At 40.6% G+C, this 24729-nt stretch overlaps 1 protein-coding gene across 1 annotated transcript in view; it reads right to left on the bottom strand.

Moving 5' to 3' along the window:
• Positions 1–11875: 11875 nt before the first annotated feature.
• The window catches only part of ARSB (arylsulfatase B), an 80739-nt gene continuing 67885 nt past the window's right edge, over positions 11876–24729 (bottom strand). The window contains exons 7-8 of the mRNA XM_034441066.3: positions 14925–15050; positions 11876–12834 (exon numbers count right to left, since the gene is read on the bottom strand). Of these exons, the coding sequence (XP_034296957.2) occupies positions 12569–12834; positions 14925–15050 (392 nt within the window). The 3' untranslated portion in view covers positions 11876–12568. The remainder of the gene's footprint in view (positions 12835–14924; positions 15051–24729) is intronic.

Below are 24729 nucleotides of genomic sequence, written 5' to 3'. Positions count from 1 at the left end.
AAGGGCACATTCCTTGGATCCATACATATGCTGCGTGTTACATTACAACACCCTAGGTTTTTTGGAAGAATTCAATGCTTATGAAGGCCAACACCGGCCAAAGAATTGGCAACTGTGACTTCAAATTATTGTGTACAGATAATAGTTATTATTAGTTAGCCTTGGGAAAATATTATTGGAAAGGATACTTTTCATTTGCTTAAATCATCATTGGGTACACATGAAGGTATTGGATTCTCTGAATAACCAATTTGTTAAGAGTTTCTGAAATAGGAAGTTGCAACCTTAGAAATCACCATGCAGATTAATCGATGTTGAATTCTGGATTCCAAACTTGCAGAATCCAAAGAAGAAACATAGAGCTATAGCTAAGTCTGTTTGTTTATTTGTTTATTTCTTAAATTTTTTGGCCGTCCATCTTACTACACGGTAACTCTGGGCGGTTTACAAAGATAAAAATGTGCATATATGTTAAATAATACCCACAAACACAATGATCCATTGGGGCCCCTAGCTAACTGGCAGAACCAGTTGGGGCCAACCTCACTGTGGGCAAGATGTTCCAGAGGTCAGGTGCAACAGCAGAAAAGGCCCTTTTCCTGGACCCTGCCAAGCGGCCTGAAAATCCTATGTTAAAAAGTATTTAGTTTCTTCCTTCGCCTTAATTTTGAGTGTTAATCTATCAATTTCTGCACATTCTAATATTTTTTTAATTACATTTTCCTCTGTAGGGATCTCTTAATTTTTCCACTTTTGTGCAAACACAATTGTTAACACATGTAAAATTAAATATATATTCCCTTTATTGTATTTTTCTGGTAGGATACCCAGCAAAAATATTTATGATTTTAGATCTATGTGCTGCTTTACCATTTTTTCTAACTATGTATGTATTTTTGTCCAATATTTTTTGCCTTTGGGCATGTCCACCACATATGATAATACAAACCCAGTGTCTGATTATATTTCCAACATTTAGCGGACATGTCCTTAAACATCTTTGCCAGTCTTGCAGGTGGAAAGTGCCATCTATAAAACATTTCATATAGGTTTTCTTTATCTGCAGTTGAAACTGTTAATTTATAATTCCTATGCCACAATTTCTGTCATTTATCTAACTCTATAGTATAACCAAAGGAGATGCGGTGGCTCCTGTTACTTGTCCCAGCTTCTGCCAACCTAGCAGTTCGAACACGTAAAAAATGCAAGTAGAAAAATAGGGACACCTTTGGTGGGAAGGTAATAGCATTCGTGCACCTTTGGCGTTTAGTCATGCTGGCCACATGACCACGGAGATATCTTCAGACAGCGCTGGCTCTTCAGCTTTGAAACAGAGATGAGCACCGCCCCTAGAATCGGGAACGACTAGCACATACAGTATGTGTGAGGGGAACCTTTACCTTTATAGTATAACCAAAATTTGTAGCCCATACTATCATTGTTTCCTTTACTTGCTCTTCTTCCATGCAACTGGACAGTTTCAATGATTAACTGGAAACCTATTTGGAACAGTAATGGAATGGAGTAAATTAGGCACATTTTGCTAGATTACATTTTTCTGTCTAGAAGGATGTCACTTATGAGCTGGCAAGCAATCAACATGTGAAATAAAGGGGAAATCCTGAAGCCACATTTCTCTTTTGCTTTTGAACCTGATTCTCCCCTTGTTAGTTGAGCAAGTCTGTATTTAACTATTAATTATATTCTGTAATTTATCTCTAGCTGATGTGTTTTCATGGGCTAATACAGAAAAATCCTTCATGCTGAATAGATTCCCAGGGATTGTGTTACACTCTTAACTTTTTGTTTGATTCGATAATAATTGAGAGTTGAAGCCAGATATACTTGGTCAACATTAGCGTTGGGCTAATGTTGCACTAGAACAAGAGAGAATCAGGTGCAAATTCCTATTGAGTCATGAAATCCCGACCACTTTTGCCTAAGCTCCCTGACAGCTATGAGAATAAAATTAGAGGAGGGATACTATGTTTATGAAAGCCAGTTTGGTGTCAGGATAGAAACCAGGAAACCATGAGTTCTAGTCCCAGTTTAGGCACAAAGCCAGCTGGATGTTCTTGGGCCAGTCAGTCTCTCCCAGCCCCAAGAAGCAGGCATGGCAAACCATTTCTGTGATCTTGCCAAGAAAACAGCAGGGACTTGCCAGGAGTCAACATCTCTCTCTCTCTCTCTCTCTCTCTCTCTCTCTCTCTCTCACACACACACACACACACACACACACACACACACCAAATAAAATTTACTGAATAAAGGTGCATGAGGTCTGAGTGCACAAACCTAAACCTTTATTCTTAACAGATACATCAAGTGTTCATCATACCGCATTATTTCCTGCATCAGTGATGTATAGATGCAAGAACTAAAAAGAAGAAGAAAACATTTACTAGAAGAAATAAAACAAAACACTAAACATCAGCATTTTTTTAAAAAAAGGAAACTCTCCACTCTGCTACTTATCCTTTCTTCTGTTTGGACCTGTGGTATAAAACATGGTGTGTTTTGTCTACATAGCTATAGTTAGAATAAGTACAGTCAAGAAGGAACACTAGATTTAGATGTAAAGAACATACACTTTAAAAACCACAACGAGCAAGGCTTGCAAAGCCGCATGGGTTCACTGTGGGCACATGTTGGCATCTCAAGCCATGACAAAAATACGGGGTTGATTTTTACAAAGGGCCTTTAATTCTTAAAATATCTGAAGGTTTTTTTTATAAAGTTATGACTTGTATTACAGTCCTCTGTGCAATGCTGAATCTCTCTGATGGGGCTTGAATGCTTATTTTGATTTTAGTACATGTTGCTTTGTTTCCTTTATTCTATTTTAGTAATCAGCTCTGACATTCAGCATGATGACAAGGAAGTTATTCTTTTAAAAAAATCAGATGCTTGTTTAAAGATTGCAGTTGCCAGTTAAATTGAACAAACAAACCTATAAGCATAACTCACCTTGACTCTTCTATGCTACCTCCTACTGATAAAATACAGGTAGTCCTTGGTTTATACCATGTGATTGTTCAAAGCTACAATGGCATTGAAAAAATGGGCACGCAACCAGTCCATGAAATTCCAGCCATCGCAGCACTGTGGTTATGTCGCAGGGAGTCGTGTATGCTACCTTCCTTGGCAGCATTTCAACTTCTCCCCTCGTGACACTGCTATAAGGCATTGCATGCCAAAACAACTAGACATAAAGATAGTTTCCCACCCCCATGCCATCACTGTTAAACACCTAATCCCCACAGCAATGTCTTATGCCTAAAGATATTTACCCATGTAGAAGAGGGCTGTATTGCTTTTAACCTCATCTTCTGTACAGGTACAGTATATGTGGTACCTTGTTCAATAGTAGTAACTGTGAGAGGGATCTTGGGAGTCCTAGTGGACAACCACTTAAATATGAGCCAGCAGTGTGCAGCAGCTGCCAAAAAAGCCAACACAGTTCTAGGCTGCATAAACAGAGGGATAGAATCAAGATCACGTGAAGTGTTAATAAATACCACTTTGTAATGCCTTGGTAAGGCCACAGTTGGAATACTGCATCTAGTTTTGGTCATCACAATGTAAAAAAGATGTTGAGACTCTAGAAAGAGTGTAGAGAAGAGCAACAAAGATGATTAGGGGACTGGAGGCTAAAACATATAAAGAACAGTGGCTGGAACTGGATATGTCTAGTTTGATGAAAAGAAGGACTAGGAATGATATGATAGCAGTGTTAGAATATCTCAGGGGCTGCCACAAAGGAGAGGGAGTCAAGCTATTCTCCATAGCACCTGAGGGCAGGACAGGAAGCAATGGGTGGAAATTAATCAAGGAGAGAAGCAACCTAGAACTAAGGAGAAATTTCCTGACAGTTAAAAGAATTAATCAGTGGAACAACTTGCCTCCAGAAGTTGTAAATGCTCCCAACACTGGGAGTTTTTAAGAAAAGATTGGATAACCATTTCTCTGAAATGGTGTAGGGTTTCCTGCCTAAGCAGGGGGTGGACTAGAAGACCTCCAAGGTCCCTTCCAACTCTGTTATTCTATTCTATTCTATTCTATTCTATTCTATTCTATTCTATTCTATTCTATTCATCTTTCCTGCTACCTTTTCCTTTTGGTATCTTATAATTTATCACTTGTTGTTTGTGTCTTATGATTTATGATCTATGACTTATCACTTTGTTGTCTGTATGTACACTGAAATTCCTTATGTGTCCAATCACAATTAGCGAATATTCCAATTCCAAATTCCAAAGGCTATGGGGAAGTTGGCAGGAAAGGTCACAAGTCAGTCCTGTAAATTGCATGCAGCACTCCATACACATTTCCAGGCCCCTCCACACTGTGATATCCCCCCCTTTTTAAAAAAAAACATGGGACTCCTGCCATTCCCTTTTTAATGACCTGCACATCTTAGGGTTACGATGGCATTGGAACTGCTAGAATTGCGTTGGCTAAGTGATAAAGAGCCTTGGTGGCGCAGCAGACTAAAGCACTGTTAAGTAACACCAGCTGCCTGCAATTACTGCAAGTTCAAATCTCACCAGGCTCAAGGTTGACTCAGCCTTCCATCCTTTCGAGGTAGGTAAAATGAGGACCTGGTTTGTGGGGGCAATAAGCTGACTTTGTATAAAAAAGAACATAGTTTAGGGGAGGCCGAAAACCCTACTAAGCAGGTATATACAAAAGTATGAAGGCTATTGCTTAACGCATTGTAAGCCGCCCTGAGTCTCCGGAAAAGGGTGGCATATAAAATCGAATCAATAAATAAATAAAATCATGGGACAGTTACACTTTACAACCTCATTATTAGGTCCCAATTGACATAGTAACTTGAAAATACTGTAAATGACCTAAATAAAGTAATTTAACAAACAATTTTATAATTTATAATAAAATCTAAGGTTTAAAATCTAAGAGGTAGAAGTTGAGGAAAGAGTTTCACCAAAACAGTATTAAATGCTAAATGATCTTTTAAATCAATTAGGTCTTTGACAAAACCTTTTTTTTGGGAACTATCATCCAAAAGTAGAATCTGTGGAAACAAAGTATATTTTTCAAGTATCACTAGAGTATGAAAACAATGCAAAAATTATATGCTATAGGTATAATTTGCTTTCAGAGAGTGTATTATGGTAGATAGCTTTGATATAATTTTGACTTCTAAGATTATGGTACAAAAGAACTGATAAAAAATAATTGCCTGTTTACAATGTGCCCTTTGCCTTAATTTCCTGCTAAAATATATTCATATTTCTAAAGAAATTATATCAGCAAAAATGTAAGCTTTAAAAATATTGGTTTAAGATTTTCAAGATACTTTATTACTAATGTTTCCAAGTTAGATTACATTATTGGCAAGGCACTGAATCAGAGAAAAACATACAAAGCTTACATAGTAAGTCAAAAACTTTAGCTGGAAAATGTATTGGTTAATAGTACTACTATTTGATAATATGCAATTTTAATATTGAGGTAATTATTCACTTGGGGTGGGATTATGAATGGCACTGTATGTTTTATCTAAAGCCTCAGAAGAAGTGATTTTTAAAAAATTACGTTGCCAAGCACTATTTGAAGCGATTTAAAAGAATTATGTTGCTGGGCACTAATAATTACATTCCAGAGAACCCTTAAACATTCAATTTCTCTTCTGAAACATGCTAATCTGACAAGAAATAGGGGTGGTCCACAAGGAGTAATGGAACATTCCAGAATTCTTCAGAACATTTTATTTCTTGGAGTAGGTTTACACATCCCTAGTTAGAATTGCTAACTGTAATAAGAGACCTAATTGATCAGACAGGTCAAAGCCAAATTTAGATCTCTGTTTTATTCCCAGAGCGGTGAGTCTAACAAAAACAGGAAGCCTTTAACAAGACATTCTTGCTTCCCTAATTTCAGATGCATATGTACTTAAGATAGGCTAAGTTGTTTTGTCTCGTATGCCATGAAATCTCATAGGTGCATCTCACCAATTGAAAAAACAACGTTATAGTACTAAGAACTTGATTGCCTTTTTATGACATCCAAAATCAATTGCCTGAAATAGCTTCCTCACAGCCTAATGGCAGGAAGCGCCTTGGCCCTCAATTATTGGATGCTGGATCTGAATTTCCAGCATTTCTTTGTTGCTACCTACTGGTAGCCTGATTCAAGACAGACAGAGCAACAGTTTTTCCAATTAATTTGCTCAGTAACTGATATTCAGAGTCATCTTATGCATCCTTGCAAAGTTTTAACGTCTATGAATTCAACCAATCTTTTGAAAACTGACCAACTTGGGGATTTACACTTTCCTAACTGGTTGTAATTTCTACAAGTTTTTGTGTGAAAAACCATTCCATTTGTCTGTCCTGAATTTTCCCTTATCCCATTTCATTCACGAACTTGGGATTTGGATATTTTATGTAATGATTGCATAGGTAATTGCATCCACTACATACTTCCTAAGACTCAGTTTCATTATTTATCTTAAAAACAAGCAATTAAAATAACAACAGTAACAATTTCACTTACCTGATAGAGAATCCTTTCAATGTGCCCTCTCTTGAAGAATATGTATGTAGTGCTAAATTTAGCTGGGGAAAGTATAGGCAACTTTACTAACAGGCATTTGGGTGCCAAGCCACAAAGGACTTTGAAGATAAACATCAACACTTTGAAATGGATCCAGAACTTAATGCAGTGACTGCAGCATATATGTAAACATTGGGAAATTTATTTCTAATTAGTTGGTGGGAGATAGCATTATGGTTCAGCTGAAGCTTCTTCAAAAATACGCTACATACATGTATAGCAGGGGTGTCAAAATCAAGGGCCGCAGACCAGATCCGGGGTGCTTAAATCTGGCCCACAATAGCAAAGGGCTGGCCTGCAGTGCCTTTGGCAGCCAAAATGGGGGCCCATTTTCAGCCTAGACGGCCTCCTGAAGCACTCCGCCAACCAAAATGGGGAGCAAAGTGCTTCAGGAGGCATCCGTTCCGTCTCCCCGTCCTCTCCCACCTCTGGCCCATGGAGAACTACAATGCCCTCGAAGAAATCCAGTTTGACACCCCTGATGTATAGTGTGCTGCAATATAATGATGAGGACATGGATCACTGTTGTCAAAAACCCTTGATCCAAAAAGTCCTTCAACTGCTGCACCAACAGAAACTGAAAAAAAGTCCTCCTTACTCATGACCCCCATCTTCTCTACCAGGAGTCGTGAATTCAGGAGGACCTACCTGCTTTTTTAAGAAGAGCACAACTCACAGTTAAACATGGAATCAAAATCAAGCTAGATCGATCACCATAAGTGAGTCCCTCCTTGTGAGGTGGGGCCGTGGGGTTCAGATGGGCTTGTTGCTTACGTACCTGGCTCCCTGCCGCGTGGCAACAGCCCTACCTGAGCTACTCGACGTGATAGCCACGGTGGCAGTAGATACACCCAGGCTTTTAGTCATGGGTGATTTCAACTTGCCATCCGTCGGTGAAACGTCTGAGGTGGCTCGGGAGTTCATGGCTTCCATGACGGCCATGGACCTGACCCAGTTAGTTCATGGCCCTACTCACAGGGGAGGTCACACTCTGGATCTGATTTTTGTCTCTGGCCAGTGGTTGAGTGGTCTTGTTATAGGGGATATAGACATGGAACCCTTGTCATGGTCTGACCACTCACTCCTTCGCCTAGATCTTCGAACCGCGACCCCTCGCCGCAGGGAGGTGGATCCAATTAGATGGATCCGCCCCAGGCGCCTGATGGATCCTGATAGGTTCCAGACGGAGCTTGGGCCATTTCCTGAGGATCTAGCACATGACTCGGCCGAGGACCTGGTAGCCGCCTGGGATCGGGCGGCTGGTGGGGCCTTGGACCGAGTTGTGCCTTTGCGGCCTCTGACCCGATGCCGATCCCGTGCGGCTCCTTGGTTTACTGAGGAGCTGAGGGAAATGAAGCGCCGGAAAAGACGCCTGGAGAGCGGTTGGAGGGCCAGTCTCGCTGAATCTGATCGAACACTGGTAAGGTCGCATATTAAGGCCTACCTAGTGGCGATAGAGACGGCAAAGTCTAACTACTTTTCCGCCTCTATTGCGTCATCAGGGAATCGTCCGGCTGCCCTGTTTAGGGTGACCCGCGCCCTGCTCCATCCAGGAGTGCGGGAGGATCCCTTAGAAGGCAGGGCGGAGGATTTCGGACAATACCTGTATGACAAAATCGCCCAGATCCGGGGGGATTTGGACTCTGACTGGGTAGATCAGGGCAGGGTGACGAGGAATAGTCTTGAGAATGTTATCTGGGAGGAGTTTGATGCTGTGACTCCTGATGATGTGGACAGGATTTTGGGGAGACTTAGTGCGGCCACATGTTTACTGGACCCGTGTCCCTCCTGGTTGGTACTGGCTTCCCGGGAGGTTACACGAGGCTGGCTCCAGGGTGTTATCAACGCTTCGTTGAGTGAGGGTTACTTCCCCACCGCCTTGAAAGAGGCGGTGGTGAGGCCTCTCCTCAAGAAGCCGTCCCTGGATCCGGCAATATTGGCCAACTATCGTCCTGTCTCCAACCTTCGCTTTATGGCGAAGGTTGTTGAGAGTGTGGTCGCACGACAGTTTCCGCAATTCCTGGAGGAAACATCTTATCTAGATCCGTTCCAGTCGGGTTTCAGGTCTGGGCACAGCACAGAAACGGCATTGGTCGCGTTGGTTGATGATCTCTGGAGGGCTCGGGACAGGGGTTGTTCCTCTGTTCTGGTCCTGTTAGACCTCTCAGCGGCTTTTGATACCATCGACCATGGTATCATGCTGCACCGGCTGGAAGAGTTGGGGGTGGGAGGCACCGTGTTGCGGTGGTTCTCCTCCTTTCTCTCCGACCGGTCGCAGTTTGTGTTGGCAGGGGGGCAGAGGTCGACCTCGAGGCCTCTCATTTGTGGAGTGCCGCAGGGATCGGTCCTCTCGCCCCTTCTGTTCAACATTTATGTGAAGCCGCTGGGTGAGATCATCCGTGGCTTTGGGGTGAGATACCACCAGTACGCTGATGACACCCAGCTGTACATCTCCACCCCAGGCCACCCCAACGATGCCCTTGAAGTGATGTCCCAGTGCCTGGAGGCTGTACGGGTCTGGATGGGGAGGAACAGGCTCAAGCTCAACCCTTCCAAGACTGAGTGGCTGTGGCTCCCGGCATCCCGATATAGTCAGTTGACTCCATCACTGACTATTGGGGGCGAGTCATTGGCCCCCACAGAGAAGGCTCGCAATCTGGGAGTCCTCCTGGATATGCAGCTGTCCTTGGAGGAACATCTGACGGCTGTAACCAGGGGGACCTTTTGTCAGGTTCGCCTGATTCGCCAGTTGCGGCCCTTTCTTGATCGGGATTCCCTGTGCACAGTCACTCATGCCCTCGTCACCTCTCGCCTTGACTACTGCAACGCTCTCTACATGGGGCTCCCCTTGAGGAGCACCCGGAGGCTCCAGCTGGTCCAGAACGCAGCAGCGCGGGTAGTGACGGGAGCAGCATGGCGCTCCCATGTAACACCGCTCCTGCGCGAGCTGCACTGGCTCCCAGTTGTCTTCCGGGTGCGCTTCAAGGTGTTGGTTATCACCTTTAAAGCGCTCCATGGCATAGGGCCTAGCTATCTGCGAGACCGCCTGCTGCTACCGACGACCTCCCAGCGACCCGTGCGCTCCCACAGAGAGGGCCTCCTCGGGGTGCCATCAGCCAAACAATGCAGGCTGGTGACCCCTAGGGGGAGGGCCTTCTCTGTGGGGGCACCTACCCTCTGGAATCAGCTCCCCCCAGAGATAAGGAGAATCCAAGACCTCAGTGCCTTCCGTCGCGCCCTTAAAACCCATTTATTTAAACAAGCCGGGCTGGCTTAAGATGAAATTTTTAACTGTTTTTAAATGTTTTAAACGTTTTTAATTGGTAAATGAGTTTTAATTGGGCCAAATTTATATATCTTTTAATTGTTTTTAATATTTGTTCTGCATGTTTTTTAATCTGGCTGTACACCGCCCTGAGTCCTTAGGGAGAAGGGCGGTATAGAAATCCAATATAAAATAAATAAAATAAAATAAAATAAATAGTACCCCCATCTTGCAAGGATTTAATTTGAGCTCCATTAGATCAATTCAGGCCTTCACAGACTTCAAAGATCAAGACAAGATTGTGACTATCTCTCGTCCAATCTGGGGTAGTACTGTACAACTGAGTATTGGAAACATTCTACTATCTCACTCCAAACTGACAAATGACATCCCCAAGTGGGAAATCCTGTGAAATTCCACATTGGAGTAACCATGGATATGATCGCTATTCTCATATGCACACCAACATGCTTAGGAAGAAGTGGAACCACTGTAAGACAGTCTCTCTATGCTACAACACTGAGAAGGACACCATGGTTGGCGATTCTGAATCCCATTCTAATGAACCCTAGCTCTCAATTTATCTTTTATAGACGTTTTGCACGTTGGGTCAGTTTAATATACAGTCCTTGATTTAAAACCATTTGTTTAACCACTATTTGAAGCTACAAGAGCACTGAAAAGTTATTTACAACTAGTCCTCACTTGCAACCATAGTAGCATCCTCCTGGTCACAGGACCAAAATTCAGGTTCTTGGGAACTGGCATGTGTTTACAATGTTTGCATCATGTGGGTCATGTGATCACTATTTGTGACCTTGCCTGGTGGCTTCTGACAAACTAAGCCAATGGGAGAACCAATACTTGCTTAACAACTGCATGCTTCACTTAACAACCATACCAAAAAAGTCATAAAATCAGATGTGACTCACTTAAAACAACCTTGCTTAGCAACAGAAATTCTGGTTCCAGTTGTGATAGAAGGTTGAGGACTATCTGTATTAGCTAGCAGAACTCTAGGAACTTTTAATAGACCATGACTTCAAGTTTAGACTATATCCATGATGGTGAACCTATGGCATGCAGAGCCATATTGGTGGGCACGCGAGCATTGCCCTAGGTCAGCTCCAGCACACATGTGCGCTGGCCAGCTGATTTTTGGGACTTCTGGGCCCACCGGAAGCCAGCAAACGGGCTGTTTCCGGCCTGTGGAGGGCCTCCGGGGGTGGGGAAGGCTGTTTTTGCCCTCCCCAGACTCCTAGAAAGCCTCTGGAGCCTGGGGAGGGCGAAAAACAGACCTACTGGGTCCACCGTGCCATCACATGCCAAAAGTAAGGGGAGCATGAAAGGGGTCACGCACATGTGTGTGAGGGCAGGGCGCATAGAATTATCAGTGTGGGCACGCACGCATGCAACCACCCAGCACTCCCCCCACTTTTGGCATGCAATGGCAAAAAGGTTAGCCATCACTGGACTATATCAATGTATATGCAAAGTCAAAGTTTCTATATCATTTTGTCTTCATATTTTGAACATATTATCAACTACTTACTTTGGACAGATTTTCTTGATAATTATTTTTATACCATCTCCTAAAATTATTGGATGTTATCAACAATTTGTCTTCTTTGCATTTCATTACTAATTCTAAGTAATTATGTAGAAATTAAAAAAAATTCTTATAGCAGGAGAGATTGTCCCAGGATATTAGTTCTTATTTCCCTATGTTGTGATAACTGCTAATTGTATCTGAGTTTTTTTAAACCAGTTATTGGTCCATGAGGAAGCCTGTAGTCTTGTTCCAAATCTGAAGTTTAAATAAATATGTAAAGATTGCCCTGTTCAAACTGCAGAATTTAGAGACAGACTTTAAATGAAGGCTGTACAAGCAAAGACCCTGTAAATTATAGGTAGGACAGGAGTGTATGGCCTCTCTTCAACCTATGAGCCATACTTTGCCTCTGAAAGTCCGATTCCACAAAGTTAACAAGGCCAGGTTTAAAACATGAAATCAGAAAAAAAAGATTATTGGAATTAAAATAGGATTTAATAAGTTCTTACAGTTTGGCAGCAGTTTCTAAAGAGGTTCTGTGAATTTCTAGGATAAGAAGTTGTACTCATGAGAAAATTGGAATGTTCTTCTAATTGGGAAGATAAAGGTGAACGAAGAAATGCCAAGACAGTGCAATAATCTGCTTCTTCACTTTTTCTTCTCAATTCCTTCAGCATCCTCCCTCACCCCCACTAATGCCGACTGCTTCAGGCAAATATTGAAATCCAGGATCTGACTTCAAATGTGAAGGAATTTAGAAGCCCCTGTCATCCCACCACCACCCATGACTCAGAGCTTTCCAAATGAAATAATGTTTCCCAGCTGCTGCCCAGAAATTTTGGAAAGGCAGCATCTTTACCCTCTGCTTTGAACAAAAACTAACTTCCAAATTACAGACTTATGATTTCGGTAGAACTTCAAGACCAATCAAATGTGAAATTAAAACTGCCCAGATTCGTTGAGTAAGAAATAAATCCAAATGTCTGAAATTGAAACTGTCAAGGTACAATAAAAGGATCCCAGAGTTCTTTACTTGTATCCCTAAGTTTATGGAATGGTTGTCGTTATCATTATGAAGGAACACATACATCTGATGTGACACAAATGGAGCATGGCAAACCATTTTTCAATTCCACTGCATGACATAATAATGTTTGCTGTGCAAGTTCCTACAACCAAGGCCCCCAAGCAGCTTGTGCAGATGGATCACAGCGCGGATCCTCTTCTGGGTAGAACACAGGGACAGAGTTCTTATAGTAATGCCGGAGTCGCAACAGCAGTTTTTTCACAATGTCAGGATACTGTTCTGATAAATCATTTCTTTCTTCAGCATCATGGACAACATCAAACAGCCAAAGTTTCTTCGTGGGTGGATCTAATGACAAAGTATTTGACTCATTGAATAAAGACGGCGGTGGAAACCAATGGCTGCAGCCTATAAAGAGAAAATCAAAGGTTATCTGGGAAAGTATTTGCCTCATAATTGGAATCCAATGTGTTTGCAGATCTAGGTTCTTCAATTATATTGACATAGAACTGAATTTGTCACCTAAAATTGATTCTATTGTGGTGGTAATAGGTCAGTTCAGATCCGTTAAATCAGGGGTGTCAAACTCGATTGCACTGAAGGCTGCATCAGGATTGTGTTTGACCTCGGGGGGGGGGGGAACGTGTGGCCAGGGTAAGCATGGCCAGCTCAACCTCATTCGTGTTGGAAGCACTTGTGTGGCCCGGGCGGGCCTGGGGGGATCCTCCTGCAGCTCTCTGCCAGCAAAAAGGGAGCCCAAGCTCCCTTTTCACTGATAGAGGCACCTCAGGCTGGTCCTTCACTATTTCAAGGGTGGCCCCGCAGGCCAGATCTAAGCATCCCATGGGCCGGCCCCAGCCCCCGGGCCTTGAGTTTGACAAGAAAGCATCAGGTATTGTGAAGAGAAATTAAACATTAATAAAAGATAGGATTCCTGATATAACGTGTATAAAAATATGCATATGACAAAGCCACTTGGCCGCAGTTCATTACTTTTTGGCTTGTTTTGGTATTTTCCTTTATATTTCACTATACCTCATTCATTCCCTGTGTGTGTACAGGAAAAAAAAAAGTCATAAGACAGAGGAAATATTTTTCAAGATACAAAAAAATGAACTTAAGTTCCACCAAGTGCATAGTCTCCCCATTAAACTGTATACTAGCGTAACTTTCCCCCTTTTCAGACTGCTACGAGCATCAATATTCAAAAGCGATGGGTTTTCCATTGATGTTGTTCTACATTATTTTTGTCTTCTCCATTTGAGTTTCTTTCTTCAAATCTCAAGCTTTTTAGATGAAATCAGTTTTTTTTAAAAGATTTGATGGAAACAAGAAGATATATTTAAAGATTGGAACAAGAGAGCTTCTATTTGGCTATCTGAATTAGTTTTGAAATTCTGGCAAATTTTAAATTGAAGACAGCTTTTTAATCATATAGTTGTACTTTATATTGAATCATCATGGAATATATTATACTGGAAGAATAATGTATTAATGCTTTAAGTCAGTATTTCTCAACCTTAGCGGCTTTAAGATATGTGGATTTGAAGTCCCTATTCTACTTCATCAAGCTGCTAAGATTGTGAAACACTCAATCAAGTAGGCCCAATCTGAATTCTTACGTCTTCCAGTTTTTTTCCATTCTATGCATCTACACAGGAATTGATTGGGAAAGAAGAAGCTGACCTACCTTTTTTTGTGGCTAAAAATGTGTCCTTCAATTTTTCTTTCTTTCTTTCTTTTTTTTTAAAAGGCACCCATGTAAAAACTCGTACTAGCTTTTGTTCCTCCTGTATTTTCATTCAATAATTATGATCTTGTCAAGCATAGCTACTGCATAATCAGATACTCTGAAAATATAGACTGAAGGAGAGCCCTGCACTAATACAACTATGCATGCAAGCTGTTGGGGTTGTTTTGTTGGTTGTGATTTCTGAGTAAAAGAAAGCATGAAAGATGAGTTAAAAGAAAACAATGAGTTTCAAAACAACATGGCATAAATAAGAGACTTTCTTGCAAGTATATTTGTTAATTCCAGTCCAAGCTTGGTGCTTGAAATAGAAAGAAATGGTAGCTACCACTGAGCAAATATGCTTACAATCATAATCTCCTGCGGTTTTAATGGATAGAAGAAAGTTATATGCATTGGCAGAAGAAGAAAATGTTCCATCTAGATTTTTCTTGTTGTCAAGGCAAGTGATCACACCTTCTGAAAGAATGGTTGGCTACAACAATGGTTGTGAGGCCTAGGCAGGACCTAGATGCATTTTTACAAAGACCATGCTAAGGGCTGGTACTTTGTTTTAATCAACTTTAAATTTGTTAAGTAAAATAATCTTTTTTAAAAAATCAGTTTAGGAAAGACAGAGAATCCAGCAGGAGCAAAACAGGATTTCAAAGGATCTCCACATTGCAAGTCCTGCTTTGAAGCATCAATTGCTTTCAAAATGAAAACTCAGTGCTCAACAAACATTTTCCAAATACCGCTAGAAATTTACCAGGATTGCCTGTGAGTAGTTTCCATTTTCCATGTCGAACTGCAGCATGTATGGAGGTATTGAAAATGGAATCTTCCCATGAAAAATAATTATTCTGTGATGAAATTTTGTGGCTGCTGACAGCACCTAAAAGGAGAAGGGAACACTAGGTAAGGATGATTCTGCAAACATGCTATGTAGATTCAGATGAAAATTAGGTAACAATTGTACTGAGTACTTCAATCTTATTTGGTATTTTGAAAGAAACACTTCAAAGTGTTCACAGATACATTTTTGCCTAAGGACAGAAGAAACATTTGTACAATGTTCAAAGCAAGCCTTCCCTACCTTGGCACCTTTAGAGGGATTAACAATATCAGATTTCCAAACCAGTCACTCTGATGATATTAACTGTATTCTTAAAGTTTAGTCAACTAGCTTCATCTTGAAGCCTAAATAATTTCCTCATATGTACAAATGTACTGTATATGCAAATGTGAGAAGTGGAAGCATATTAAAGATCAGTGAATAATGCACTCTTTGGACAATCTAATTTACAAGATTTATAGGGAAAATGTGTCCAGCCATATGAGAGGTTTGAGAATATTTTTCAGCTTTTAATTTGGCCCTGGCAATAATGTAAATATTATAATGAACATCTGTTCCAAGCCTTTTAGACTAAGGAGATGGATGCAACCTGGGCTAATTGCAATCCAATAATACTAGAAAAAATATACAGTAATAATTTAAACAATTTTCAATTGTTTCTCAACCCTATTTTTCCCAGGTTTCCAACGGGCTGCTCAAAATAGCTTGAAACTTATAATTATTCTGTCCAACCTTTCAAAATTCCAAAAATGAACCTCAAAATCCAACTAATGAAAAAGCAGAGAATTAAATCTTAAGAAGATAATGTGTCTTTGAATTCCAAGATTATCACTTTTTACTGCAGCTAATTCTTATCTTACAACCATTTGTTCAACAATCATTCAAAATTATGATGGCACAGAAGGGATTTATGAAGTTATGGCTATTGCTGTGCCTCTGTATCACATGATCAACATTCGTGCACTTGGCAATCCATTCCCACTTATGAGCGTAGAGGTACTGCACCCTCACCCATCTCCTCAATCTCTGCCCTTTTGCCACCCCCGCCACCCCGCCATCTTGCATTGCCCCAGCTGACTTTCGCCTTATTGCTACTGCTGCTGATGAAGCATGCCTGTTCTGGCTGCTGGGCTGTATGGCTTTGCTCTGTAAAAAAGGGGGAGAAAGCCGAAAGACGCCTATTCATTCTCTTTTTCATAGCACTAAAGCAGCCCCATATAGTCCAATAGTCAGGCCAGATACATCTCGTCATCATTGGGAGCGAGAAGATGATGGCGAAAGTCAGCTGGGGTAGCAGAGTGCAGGGCAACAGAAGTCTTGAAGCGCAGGGTGGTGAAGGCAAGTGGGATTGCAGTGGGGTGGCTGCAGCTTCCTGGGGAATTTCAAGTAGTCCCAGAGCTGCACTGTTCTGGGGCTGCTTACTGCCCTGCAATGTAGAGTGGACGGCAGTCGAAAAAGCAGAGATGGGAGGGACACAGGTTGGTGGGAGTGCCTTTCCTCAGTTTTGACAATATTCCAATAAACTTTTGATTAAATGAAACTTTCATTTAAATTATTTTAGGGTATCCTACAAAGAACTCTTTTGAAGACAATCTGAAAACCATATCTGAATCAAAATGCAAGGCTTCTAGGGTACTGCGAGGAAAAGAATGAAGGGTGGAATATATTAAAGTGATCCTGAGAAAGCTGAATTAATTAATTTGGGGTCAAATTTAAGATGGTTGTATTGAATGGTAATCTCTGTATAAGTAGCCTGTGTTCTTAAATCTGTCAGGATGTGATGATCTTCCAGAATCCAAAATCAAACTACATCACATCCCAAATTAACTTAATTTTTCATATGAAACAGAAGATTCTATCAGTGCAAATTTCTGGTACTAAGACAGATATATAAATAGAAAAAGAAACAATTTGCTGTCTTTTCATAATATTTAGAACTTGTTCCATCAATCCCACTGATATTTTATCACCTGGATACTTTCTTCAAGTATTCATGAATGTAATAAATATATTGAAATCTTATTTTCTTTAGGGTTGGATGTATTGGGATTAGCCGGCTTTTTAAAAATGTTTTTACTATTATTTCATCATTAGTGGTTTTATATTATTATGCCCTGTTTTTAAGGAAAGATGGGCTACAAATAGAAACGTAAATGAATAAAAAACAAACCATACTATAAAATGCAGGGAAGCCAGTTGAAAATAAATATTCAACATTTGAGCCAAAGCAAAAGCTAAAGAAAAATTACTTCAACAGCAGGCAGAGATCAGCAAAGCAGGGAGAGTTTTCAATTCCCCCAGGAAAGGCAGTTCTGCAGAGTGGAAATTCTTGTGTCTGGAGGCCTTCCACCCTTAAATATAAAAATCTAGGTTCAGACTATATTTTGTCAATATAGACTTTTATTTAAGTTCTTTTTTTGCATATAGCTAAAGATAGTGTGCTATTCTTCCTTCTGAATTTCACTCATCATGTCACTGTATTCCACTCCATCCTGGAGTGGAAGAATCCTATGCTTAGCCCAGAATATTCTTAATCTTGTCCAAGATCAAAGAATGGGTCAATGAATTATGAAAACAATAGGTAGTTCATAACTGAGATATCTCTTTCATTCTCAACAAATACATCACGATTAGGGTAAGATACATAAAAGGGCTAGTTTGAATAACTTTTGAGAACTTATATGAAAGGAATGACAATATTGATTACTTAAATGCCGTAGAACTGCAATTCCAATCATTTCCAGTATGACTAAAGATAGGGAAGCTATAGTTCATATAGCCCTCTAAATAGCTAGCCTTATTAATCTGATCAATGGAAGCATGATGGAATGCCTATGGGCAGGGTTTTTTTTGTCACTTAGACTTAACAAGCCAAAACTTAATAGTACAGCTAGTTTACAAAATTTAATAATAAGACTTCTATACATTAATAAGGGTACACAGGAGAAACATTTGAAGGTAATTTAATGCTCCCTAACTGCTAAGACTATATTATATAATTGTAAACTAGCCTTATTAAGCTTTGTACTTCTCAGTGGCTAAGATGCTGAGCTTCTTGATCGAATCCCTAGTGCCACGTAACAGGGTGAGCTCCCATTACTTGTCCCAGCTTTTGCCAACCTAGCCGTCCGAAAGCATGTAAAAAATGCAAGTAGAAAAATAGGGACCGCCTTTGGTGGGAAGGTAACAGTGTTCCATGCGCCTTTGGTGTTTAGTCGTGCCGGCCACATGACCACGGAGACATCTTCGGACAGCGCTGGCTCTTCAGCTTTGAAACGGAGATGAGCACTGCCCCCTAGAGATGGGAATGACTAGCACATATGTGTGAGGGGAACCTTTATCTTTACCTTACTTTTTTACTATTATTATTACAATAGTAATATCAGTAACATTACAGGTAATCCTCAACTTACAACCATTTTTTTAGTGACCATGTGTTCTGCCCCAGCTCCGGATTCCCAAGGATTGTGACACACACCAACGGTCCTTATCAAAGTTATAATGTACCAAGAATAAACAAAGTCCAGCAAAGGTTGGCAACCAGTCCAGAAAACAAGATACGATAAGACACTCACTCTCCAAAATGCTCTATAATAATTACACGTTGTTTCCAGCAAGAAATTACTAACTGTGTGCGACTTAAATAGGCTAAGGGAGTGGCCAATTATCCTCAAACCTTACTCTCGAGGAGACCTCCTCCTCCTGAGTAGCCACTCCTGCCTTTTGGCAGCCCTGCGTGCTTGAGCATTGAGGAGAGGCTCCTCCACTTCGCTCTCTCCACTTGAAGGAGCCTCTGGAGGTTCTGAAGGCCCAGGCTGAGTCTCTGCCTCTGGCACCACATCCTCTTCAGCCTCCTCGCTGTCCGACGCGCAGGCTGCTGGCGCGACCCACACCAGTCTCGTCGTCAGGATCAGCCACGATCCGTGCAGGCTGCTGGCGGGCCACAACACCATGTGAAGTTACAACACCACTCAAAAAAGTGACTTGCAACTGTTCCTCACACTTATTATCAGCACAGCATCCCCACGAAAAATCTGGGTACTTGTCAACCAGCACACATGTATGACGGTTGCAGAATCCTGGAATCATGTGATTGCCATTGATGACTTTCCCAGCTAGCAAGCAAACAAAGTCAGTGGAGGAAACCAGATTCACTTAATTATCACGATTCACTAAAGTGCAGTGATTCATGACAACTATGCTTGCTGGGAATCATGGCAGTAGTAGTCTAATATATTTGGAAGGCCATCATAACAACACTGGGGAGTTGAATTGGAGAGGTGACTTGTCCCAGGCTAGTTTAGAAGAGGGTTGAATTTTCTCCATTCTGACTGAAAGCAATCTATCTCTGTCTTCATATACAGTGTTTCATTAGGTGGTGTGTGAAATCTTTGGTGAAAAAGTTCCTTTTCTGAAGAGTACTGGCTAATAAACAATTCCATGAGATTTGATACGTTCTTCTAGAACAGGCACTTTCCCACAGTTTTTAAATATAAAATAAAGCCAGTCCAGTTCATCCTAAAGTTTCAAGCTAAATTATGTTGGTTTATGCTTTTTCCTTGATCTCTGCAAATTTCATTATGCTTTTAACAGTTTTCTTGCTCTTCTTTTAACACAGAACAGGAAAGTAGGGAAAAATAGTGCCAGATTTAGAAAAATCAGCAACAGTAAAACAACACATGGTATTTATTAACAACACCAGAGAAGTCAGATCTTCCATCGTTTTGCATACATTCCATATGGCTTGTTGCAAAGTGATTGAAACTTTCTCATTTGTGGAAAATCAAACATTATATAGACCATTGTTTCCCAACCTTTGCAACTTTAAGAGGTCTGGACTTCCAACTCCCAGAATTCCCCAGCTACTCAAGACTTACTCAGAATCACTCTTTAGATGGCTGTCTTCTTTCATCTGGTACTCTCCAAACTACAATGCTATTGTGCAGGAATTATCAATACTTTCTATTTTTTATTTACTTGTTTGTTTGTTTGTTTGCTTGCTTGTATCTGACCTTTATTATTTTTACAAAGAACTCAAGGCAGCAAACATATCCAATACCCCCCCTCCTATTTTTCTCACAACAACTATCCTGTGTGGTGAGAGAGTGACTGGCCAAAAGTCACCCAGCTGGCATTCTTGGCTAAGGTGGGACTTGAATTCACAGACTCTTGGTTTGCAGCCATAACCTCAACAAAGGGGATAGAATAAAACTTTGGGTTTTTGTTTTTTTTACCTTTATAAGAACTGGAAAATTAAATCAAATAAGTAAGTTAAGCAAGTAAGAATATGACGTACCCATTTTCTTTAGACTGCATTTCTTTGTGGAAACTCATGCAAACATTTTATGCCTAGTTGTTTGCATTTGCTGCTGAATTTTAGTGATATGATCTGCAGAGTTCCAGAGGTCAAATCAATATGTCTATAGAGCTCTCCAGATTAGGAATGGCTATTTTAGGGACTGAAATTAGTCGCAGCATTGAGTGATAGTTTTCACTTTTCTTATTTACACACCCACCATGCGAAATCCAGCAGTACAGAAACATCTGTTTTCCCTGCCTCTTCCCCTTCATTGCTTCTTACATGTGGCTTCAAAAGCTGGGATCTGGTGCAGTAGTGGGTTTCAAATCCCGCTGCTACCGGTTCGCTTGTGGATGAGTGTGTGCTTACACGACGCTTCTGTGCATGTGCAGAGACATCCGGGCGGGTGGGCGGAGCCTCCCGCTGCTGCTGCTACCAGTTCACCTGATCCAGAGTGAACCAGTAGCAACCCACCACTGATCTGGGGGGTGGGATCCCATTTTAAGGCTACCTAAGCATAAAATCATGGTCCCATCCGATTAAAGTAACTTCTGACTCTTCAAGGATTCTGGGAAGGCAAACTTCCTCTGACAGTGCAGTGACCAGATTCAAAGGCAAAAAAGTGATAGCACAGCATGTATGGGCATGCAGGTTGTACCTGTCAATAACTGAGTAAAGAAGTCATGTTTCCCCTCTACCCCCCAGATTCATCTGACTGTTAAATAACTGCAGCCTCCTCTCCCTCTTGGCCCATCATTCCCTTGGCAGCATCTTTTCCCTTTGTCCTTCAAAATCATTCCCTCATATCATTACAGTGTCATTCTTGTAGCTTATCTTTCTGAATCCATATTCAAATCAATTTCAAACTTGTCTGATATATCTTGTTCTTCTTCTGTAATATCATTTATACATCATCTATCTATGATGTCATTCTTAAAATTAACTTTTGTGACCATTACTCACAAATAGCAATAGCACTTAGACTTATATATTGCTTCATAGAGCTTTTACATCCCCTCTCTAAGCGGTTCACAGAGTCAGCCGCAATGCCCCCAACAATCTGGGTCCTCATTTTACCCATCTCGGAGGGATGGAAGGCTGAGTCAATCTTGAGCCTGGTGAGATTTGAACTGCTGAACTGCAGCTAACAATCAGCTGAAGTAGCCTGCAGTACTGCACTCTAACCACTGCGCCACCTCGGCTCTTTTTTGTTCAAAATATCCAATGTTAAAGTATTTTGCTCCATTTTGTGTTAACGAGTTGATTTTAAGTATTCTTCTCCTTTAATTGTAATCTTCAGTTTCTTCTAGATCCCTCTGGTACTTTTGAAGTCTCATCCCATCATATATTTTCCTAAGGAATCCAAAAACCCAGCAATTTCCCACAGGAAAGGATTCTTATATTTAATTTCAAAGTCTTACTTCAAATTCATCTGGACCCCTAGTCAGTTTTTAACTTTCCAAAATCAGTGCTCTAAATATCTTTCCTTTTTATTCCAAAAAGTATTTTTTTCTAAATCCTTAGATTTATTATTATTATTATTATTATCATCATCATCATCATCATCATCATCATTATTTTTGGTAAGGAGAAGGAGACTCACATGGTGAATATTATAAAAAGTTACCATTCAGAAAGTACTTAGTATTTGAAAAGTAAATTCTAAACTGATTAAGAAATCAGGTTCATTTGAGCTTTGTGCCCATAAAGGCTACCTTACAATTATAAATTTTGATGGTTGCTTATGAGTCAAGCAATTCTCAGTCCTTGACTCATAACCTGATTGTAAAAATCTCAGTTCTTGTAGTATATTCAGGAGAAGAAGCTGTCCGGAGAAGATGTATGAAATCGCATGATCTCATCTTTCTCTTGCCGGCCATGGTACAGCATCTGGCCACCAATAGCACCAGCAATTAACACTGAGACTTATATATCGCTTCACAGTGCTTTACAGCCCTCTCTAAGCGGTTTACGGAGTCAGCAAATTGCCCCCAACAATCTGGGTCCTCATTTTACCCACTTCGGAAGGATGGAAGGTTGAGTCAACCTTGAGCCTGGTGAGATTCGATCTGCCAAACTACTGGCAGCTGGTGATCAGCAAAAATAGCCTGCAGTACTGCACTCTAACCACTGCGCCACGGCAGCTCAATCCCTCACAAACACTGTCCCCAGTCTTGCATTTGTCGGACTACAACTTCAAGACCAAAAGCCCTTGCCATGCTATCTGGCAATTCTGGGAGTTGAAAATTGCAGGAATGCCAGCTTAGCAAACACCGAGTTACAGTTTAACAATTGCAGCATTTACTTCCAAAGCTCATTATTTATTTTACTCACGTTCATTCACTCAAAACTCCAACATTATTACTGGTACAGCCAATAAAAGAGATGAGATATAAATAGATACTCAGTATGTAAGAAAAGAAAAAGAAGAATGGAAGATAACCAAATACATTCTTTAGTCTGTGATTAAAATGATGAGAGAGAACTAGGCGGAGAGGGATTTCTTTCCTCCTCCTATGTGGCAAGTGATCAAAGGGCACATGATTTTGGTGTAATTTAGTAAAAACTCAACCACAAAAGTTAAGGCATTCTGTATTACAGGAGGTTTGTGTTCTCTTCTTCCAATGAGTGGACAGTATATTTTGGGGCTTGAAGAAAACTGAAAAAAACAATAAAACCATATAAATGGAACACTTTGTTTGGAGGCAGAGCTATGCTCAACCATCTTTCCACAATGCATTTCATACGAACAGAATTTCCATATTTTCTCTTTAGATTTGCTTGCTGGCTACCTCCCACTTCATGGAAATGGTGGTAAGGAAAGAGTTTGTTACTAGTATAGATTATTACATGATTGCAACTGCCAAAGTATTATAGCTAACCAAAAGAGGCCATTGATCTACAAACTCTAAATAGCTCAGTTTATTTTGCAATCTTGCAAATAGTATTGGTCCAAGCATGTCATAATAGTTTACAATCTTTTTGGTTGCTTTTGGTGGAGAATGTTTGTGTGTCAATGGCTAGGACTATAAGGGAACAATTTTGTAGTTTCTGAGCATGTCTTTATGTGGGAAACAGATGAGCTATCTATTTATTTTATTTTTATTGTTCAAATTTATATACCGCCCTTCTCCCGAAGGACTCAGGGCGGTGAACAACCAAAGATAAAAATACATAGAATACAAAATTTAAAAATAGTTTAAAACAAATTAAATAGTATTGGCCCACGACAATTAAAACACCCCCAATTTAAAATCAAATTAAGAACTAAATTACTCAATTAAAAGAGTTAGGCCAGCCCGGCTTGTTGGAATAGGTCTTGAGGGTGCGGCGGAAGGTGCGTAGATCTGGAATCCTCCTTATCTCCGGGGGCAATTCGTTCCATAGGGCAGGTGCCCCAGAGAAGGCTGTCCCCCTGGGGGCTGCCAGCCAACACTGTTTGACCAACGGCACCCCGAGGAGCCCCTCTCTGTGGAAGCGTACTGGCCGGCGGGAGGCTCTTGGTGGCAGAAGGCGGTCTGGAAGATAATCTAGCATTATCTTCTAGCTAGCATAATCTCATGCTAGCTGAGATTTTAAGGAATTCTATAAAAAATGTATTAACACTTGCCAGTTTACCTGTAAATCATCTCTAATATTTGTTCACCAATCAGGACTGCTGAATGCATCCAAAAATTGTAGATGGCTTATCTAAGTAATTATCCAATTAACTAAGAGACTGATACATTGAAAAATACCTCACTTTCAAAGCATTGCATTTATTTGTGTCAGCATTTTACATTTTCTTGGTGTTCAATTTAGTTATCCTAACTTACTCAGACTTCACTGAAAGTAGTCAAAATGAATACATGACAATTACAAATATTGATTACCACAATATATACAATTATTTTACAATAATAATGATATAACCAGGATTGGATCCTGTAAACAGGAAGTATACATCTTTATTTGTTCAAAGGGCTGCAACAGGCTTAAAATGGCATATAAGGGAGCATGATTACCAAAAGAGAGTGGGGCCACACCAAAAAGATAAACAGAGGAAGCTTGACAAAAATTTGAATAAGTATTTAAGTATATGAATGGTACATATAAATATATAAATATATAATATTTTTATATAATTATACATAAATAAATATAACAACATGAGTATTGTTACATAAACTGGAAGGAAGACTTGAGAATGCAGGATGAGCATGGAGTTAAAGGGGTGATGAAGGTAATGGAGTTGGCTGCCTGAGAAGATGGTAAATGACAGAATGTGGCAATGGAGGATGTGGCAATGAGAAGATGATACAGAGAGGCTGCCATGGAAGGTTAAAGTGAAGAGTGAAGAAGGATGCTATAGAGCACTGCACACCAGAACAACAGTTTTTTCCCGAATGCCATCACTCTGCTAAACAAATAATTTCTTCA

The sequence above is a fragment of the Pantherophis guttatus genome, chromosome 2 (genome assembly GCF_059756535.1).
Source record: "Pantherophis guttatus breed Tessera chromosome 2, ASM5975653v1, whole genome shotgun sequence".
NCBI classification, from domain to species: domain Eukaryota; kingdom Metazoa; phylum Chordata; class Lepidosauria; order Squamata; family Colubridae; genus Pantherophis; species Pantherophis guttatus.
The sequence above is the reverse complement of the archived record's forward strand: the minus strand, read 5'-3'. Positions and strand labels throughout refer to the sequence as shown.